The sequence below is a fragment of the Hemitrygon akajei genome, chromosome 5 (assembly GCF_048418815.1).
Source record: "Hemitrygon akajei chromosome 5, sHemAka1.3, whole genome shotgun sequence".
Taxonomy (NCBI): domain Eukaryota; kingdom Metazoa; phylum Chordata; class Chondrichthyes; order Myliobatiformes; family Dasyatidae; genus Hemitrygon; species Hemitrygon akajei.
Genome location: NC_133128.1, coordinates 81,067,720 through 81,073,719, shown reverse-complemented (window position 1 = coordinate 81,073,719; position 6,000 = coordinate 81,067,720). Strand labels below are relative to the sequence as shown.

General features: G+C 41.7%; 1 protein-coding gene across 8 annotated transcripts in view; it reads right to left on the bottom strand.

Moving 5' to 3' along the window:
* Positions 1–3,164: 3,164 nt before the first annotated feature.
* Positions 3,165–6,000, bottom strand: part of LOC140727912 (rho GTPase-activating protein 6) — a 533,233-nt gene continuing 530,397 nt past the window's right edge. For all 8 annotated transcript variants that reach the window (XM_073045873.1, XM_073045876.1, XM_073045880.1 and 5 more), the window contains exon 12: positions 3,165–5,036. In XM_073045873.1, the coding sequence (XP_072901974.1) occupies positions 4,309–5,036 (728 nt within the window). In that variant the 3' untranslated portion in view covers positions 3,165–4,308. The remainder of the gene's footprint in view (positions 5,037–6,000) is intronic.

Here is a 6,000-nt window from a genome sequence, read left to right as displayed (position 1 = left end):
ACAGCACTGGATTGAACTGAACTGAACATACCTGGACCCTTTCAATGGCTTTGTGATACGGTGTTTTGTATTCTGTGTTTTTAACTGTTTTTTTTTGCTGTTTGTGCGATTTATTGTTTTTTTGCACATCGGGGGTTTGATTTTTTTCCTTTGAATAGATTCCATGAATTTGTTTTGTGACTGTCTGTGGGAAGACAAATCTCAGGGTTGTATATTGCATACATACTTTATTAACAAATGTATTTTGAGCTTTGAGTCTATGGCCTCCATCTGCTGGTTTTCCATTCTTCTTATACAAAGAATTTCTGGGCTCCTGTAGCATTTCCTGCCTTCACTCCATCCTCAGCTCAAACTCTCAATCCTTCTAGGTACATCTCTTCTGGGGCTAGTCACCCCACCTTACACGCTCCAAAACCTGAACTCATTCAAACTTTTGACTCTTGTAAATCGTATTTGAAATTTTAGCCTGTTGGAATTGCTATATAAATGTAGATGATGTGAAAGTAAGTTCTCTATGGTGATGACAGGCTGTAAAACAGCTAGGGGACCAATAGGAAACACTCCTTACTCCTTTCAACCTTACAATTAAAGCTACATACATTCTCCAAAGAACAGTCTACACTTCCCATCAGCTCCCAACTTTCACAAGACCTAGATAAGCAGTTTAAATCTGAGGCATTCAGCCTCATTAAAGTATGCTAGCAGCTAACCTGTTTCCAGAGAATGAGTTTGATACCCGTCTCAATCCATTCCTGTAAAACATGGAAATGACCAAATTGGAGATGTTTGGTCTTCAGAGATTTCTGAAATGTTACTGTCTCACCTGAGCTCAATAACCCAGTTTTTGTACGTTAAAATATTGAACCTTCACATGTTTAATTATAGCGAAAGCCACTTTGTCCCTTTATTAACATTCTGTCATTAACAGCTTACACCTCCGAGAGTCTCATCGCTGACCAAAAGTGCCTCATCGGTGGAAAGGCTGAGACTGACGAAAGCAAGCAGTGACAGAGAGAAGCAAGCATCTGTTGTTGGGAGGGATGGGAGGTGGGGCTTGAAGCTCAGTTTGAGCTTGTGGAGGGCTATCATCCTGGAGCAGGTCAATGGGATTAGGCAACTTCAATGGTTCGGCATGGACTAGATGTGCTGAAGGGCCTGTTTCTGTACCATACTTCTTTATGACTCTAAATTCCAGAGTTTCACAACGTACAGCAGGCTGAATGTGAGGGAAAACTGGTTGTTTCTCATCCCAATGAATCTACAAGAAATGTGGATGGAGTGACCGATAGGGGAACGAGGGCTAATAGTAGGGGTTAAAGATGAACTTTATTTATTTGTCTTGTGTATATCGAAACATCCAAACATAGAGTGAAATGCATCATTTGCATCAAAGACCAACACAGTCTGAGGATGTGCTGGGGGGGCAGCCTGCAATTGTCACCACACTTCCAGCACCAGCTTACTACCCTAACCCGTGTGCCTTTGGAACGTGGAAGGGAACTGGAGATGGGCTCCTGGAGGAAATCCATGTGGTCACACAGAGAAGGTACAAACTCCTTACAGACTGTGGCAGGATACCGAACTCCGATCACTGATCGCAGAGGCTGTGAAGTGTGCCGTTAATCGTTACACTGAAGTGCTGCCACGGTAACTTATAATATCAATGTTTCATTAAAATTTATAATATCAGTGCTTCTAATGTTAAAAGTGGTAGGAAATGATGATTAATCAATCATAATTCCCTGCCAGACTGCTAAGTTAGTCATGGGACTGAGAGGGTTGATGGACCATGGCGTTGTTGGTGTAAATATGAAATAATAAATGGGGAAGAGAACAGAGGACAGAAGGTAAATGACAAGCAAGCACCACTGTAGACCTGAGAGCTGCACTTGTTTAGGTAAAGGTAGTTTCTCATACAGATGAAGCCATCAATGAGGATCCTATGTCCCACTTTGCCCAAATCCGGATGACAAAGGAGAACACAGAACCAAAATCATACCATTAGTCAACCACCTACCCTCATCATATTGACTCATGCCTCCTCCAGTACACAATATCATTCATGCACGTTATTTCAGCCACAAATTGAAGGGCCTGTTCAACATGAAATATCTTAGAAAAATAAACAATGAAGTAGCATTGATAATAAAAATGGACAGGGTCTTAAACAGGCTGTTCACGTTTCATTAACTGATTGCAGTAAAACCATCGTTAACATCACTCAACTCTGACCCCCGACACAGGAGCCCCTCAGAGCTGTGTCCTAAGCCCCCTCCTTTACTCTCTGTATACCCATGACTGTGTCACCACCCACAGCTCCAACCTAATTAAATTTGCTGACAATAGCACATTGATTGGCCTTATTTCAAATAATAACGAGGCAGCCTACAGAGAAGAAGCCTGTGTCAAGAAAACAATCTCGCCCTCAATGTTGCAAAAATAAAAGAGCTGGTTGTGGACTACAGGTTGGCCCTTATTGACATCAATGGATCTGGGGTTGAGAGGGAGAACAGTTTAAATTCCTCGGCATCCACATCACCGAGGATCTCACGTCGTCTGTACACACCAGCTGTGTGGTGAAAAAAGCACAACAGCGCCTCTTTCACCTCAGATGGTTGAAAAAGTTTGGCATGAGTCCTCAAATCCTAAGAACTTTCTACAGGGGCACAATTGAGAGCATCCTGACTGGCTGCATCACTGCCTGGTATGGGAACTGTACCTCCCTTAATCGCAGGACTTGCAGAGAGTGGTGCGGACAGTCCAGCGATCTGTAGATATGAACTTCCCTCTGTTCAAGACATTTACAGAGACAGGTGTGTAAAAAGGGCCCAAAGGATCACTGGGGACTTGGGTCACCCCAACCACAAACTGTTGCAGCGGCTACTATTCAGGAAACGGTACCGCAACATAAAAGCCAGGACCAACAGGCTCCAGGAGACTGATTGATTCACACCAATACAATTGTATTTCTGAGCTATATTGACTGTCCTATTGTACATACTATTTATTATAAATTACTATAATTTCACATTCAGACAGAGACGTAACATAAAGATTTTTACTCCTCATGTATGTGAAGGGTGTAAGAAATAAAGCCAATTCAATCCCAATAATCCGCAGTGGTCCTTACAATTCAGAAATACTCAGGAATCAATCTTGCTTTTAAATGTTCTTTTTTTAATTCAATGGCACTGTAGATGACTATAGATCTGTTTAAGACAATGTAAGATGATACATCACAACTGTCTCTACGTAATCTATTCATTTACCCCTCGTGCTCGCCCAGTTTTTGAACTAGATAAAATACGATATTATAAAATAAACATTTTTTCTGAAAATAAAACACATGATATTGCATGAATTTGTAACTTAGTCTGGTTTTAAAAGGTACATTGTATGCAAATCCCTCATTTGAATACATGAAAAAATACTTATCATTTTCCCATATTTAAAATATATAATCTCTCAATTCCTGCCAGGCAAAAATATTTCCATTTCATTGGAGCTGGAGTTGGATTGTCTTTCACTAACCCTTCAATAATCACAAACTGAAAATACGACCATCTCTATTAAGTGGGGAACATTTCCTTACGGAGAAGGGAATGGAAATTACTTGAAGATGTGCTACGTAGGTTTAGCACCAATAAAATACTACATGGCTGAAGGGAGCACTGGTTGGTATTTGAGGGCTACATGTGAGCTAAAAAATAAATGGTATCCTCAAAAGAAAATTGACAATTGTCAAAACTAGATAATGCAATGGCTAATTCATTTAGTCAATTGACAAGAATTTCCTGTAACTGCCTGCTAGTTGGAAGAAGCTAACCAGCAGGGAGTTACATTAAGTTGGTAGACAACAGGGACACTTTTCTGTTACTTCTGGCTATTAGCAACATGATAAGTGCATGAAATAAGGGACGTCCAGGCGATAATCTCCTGCTCCAATCCCCTCCCACTGAATGTGGTTCTGAACATAACCTCTCAAGACATACAATGGTCCAAACATGTACATATAAATACAAATCATTGGAAAATAAATCACTGAATAGATATTTATATATTTCATGTATAGTTTATGCTACAGCAACATTCAAATGCATTGTCCTATGCTTGTGTTTTAAGTGCTGAGAGACACACTGGCTTTTACATGAATATTAAAGACTGTGTAGTTTTACACCTGAAAAGTAAAAAGTAAAAATATCACACAAATATAAAAATATGTTTTGTGTACATGATAGGATAAATTTAGATTTTAAAAAATTATGACATGACATCTAAACAAGGCCTGCATTCCAGCAGCTCAAGCTATCATACTAGAGTTTCAGGAAGAGAATCTGCATTGTCCGTTGACAGGAGCTCCCAGATTTGCCATCGCTCCCTTTGCCATTCCACCCAGTCAGGCTCTGTTAAGTTGTTCTTATTGTCTGACTGTTTGGACCACGCTTCATTCTCGCTGTCGGGGGGAACCAAGTCCTGCTCGCGGGGCTCGGCTGCCGATGGTTTGGGTACCATCGCCTCCAGCTCTCCTGCCGGAGCTGAGCTTGGCTGAGTCTTATGATGCCTTGACAAAGCTTGTTCTTGATGTGTAACAGAGTTACTGGACAAGGTTTGCCTCAGTACAATGGGGTAGGGCGGAGGGGGCCGCCTCTCGTTACGATTGATGTCCCCGTGCTTGAAGCAGGTTAGCCACGGCTTCTTGTGTAAGAAAGAGGTGTCCGAGGTTCTGTGAAAAATTTCCTCCGCACTTGCCGTGGAGCGTTGGTCACGTCTGAGACACAGTGATTCCAGGCTCAGCTGAATGTTTTTCTTACTTCCTGCCACTTGTGGACTACTGCAGACACGACTCACGGGAGGGTGAGCCCTGTACTCGGGTGCCCCTGCAGTTGTGTGAGTTCTTCGGACGGGCAGCTTTGTGTTGTCTAGAGACAATGTGGAAGAGGCCTGAGGCACAGGCCAGTCCACTAAGAGGTTTCCCTGGGAAAGAGAACACTGTCTTTGCTGCAACGGGCTGTTTCGGTAAATATTGCCATATAAGCCTAAGGGATGAAAAGAAAGAATAAGGCGTCAACTTTCCAAAGTCAATGTAACCTAAGAAATGTAAGGGGAAGTTACATCTGGCAAATTCAGTAATACTTATGTCTTAAGTTTAATACAATGGAGTTATACTTGCTTCATTCATGAATAGTGATAAAAATATGCTAATACCCTTCAATTATATGGACAAACTACAGAAGCCAGGCTCATAATCCTAATAGGCAAGCTTAATGTTCAGAATTTCAAAGGATTTTGACAGTCAATGGGAAGAATATTTCATTGGTAAGAAGGCTATTAACAAAGGAAGAGATTAAAGATTAAGAGACACATTTTCAATCTCAACATCTGCCTCCATAGCCTAAAGCCCTGTGTCACTCATCTGAGAACAACATCCAGGTCTAAGCCTGTAGTTCACGAGCCTCATCTCACTCTCGCTTATTTAGACCTTTTACAACTCTTGCACTCACATCTTGCAGTCAGCACTGTCATCCACCCAGAATCAGCAAAACTCATCCATACCCTTTCCTCTCCTCCGCAGAACAAGCTGCCTTACAACCTCAGGCCACAGGAGCTAAATAGGTAAGAGGAGAATGGGGGTGCACAATGACAGATTTGGTCATGACATGTGGCAGCACGGAATCAACAGCAAAGAACAGGAATGGATGACTGTAGTTATAAAGTGAGATTAGATAGATTTAGCATATTCTCACTGGACTACAGGAGGCTGAGGGGTGACCCTTTGGATACTTAAAAAAATTATGAGTGCTTAGATAGGGTAGATAGCCAGACGGTTTCTCCCAGGGCAAGGGAGTCTAGGTTGAGAGTACACAGGATTAAAGTGAGAGGGGAGAAATTTACAGGTGATCTGTGGGGTAGGTTTTTCGACAAAGGGTGTTGGTGACTGGAGGTGACTGAGAGGCAGATACAATTACAATATTTAAAAGGCATTTGGGCAAATACTTGGAT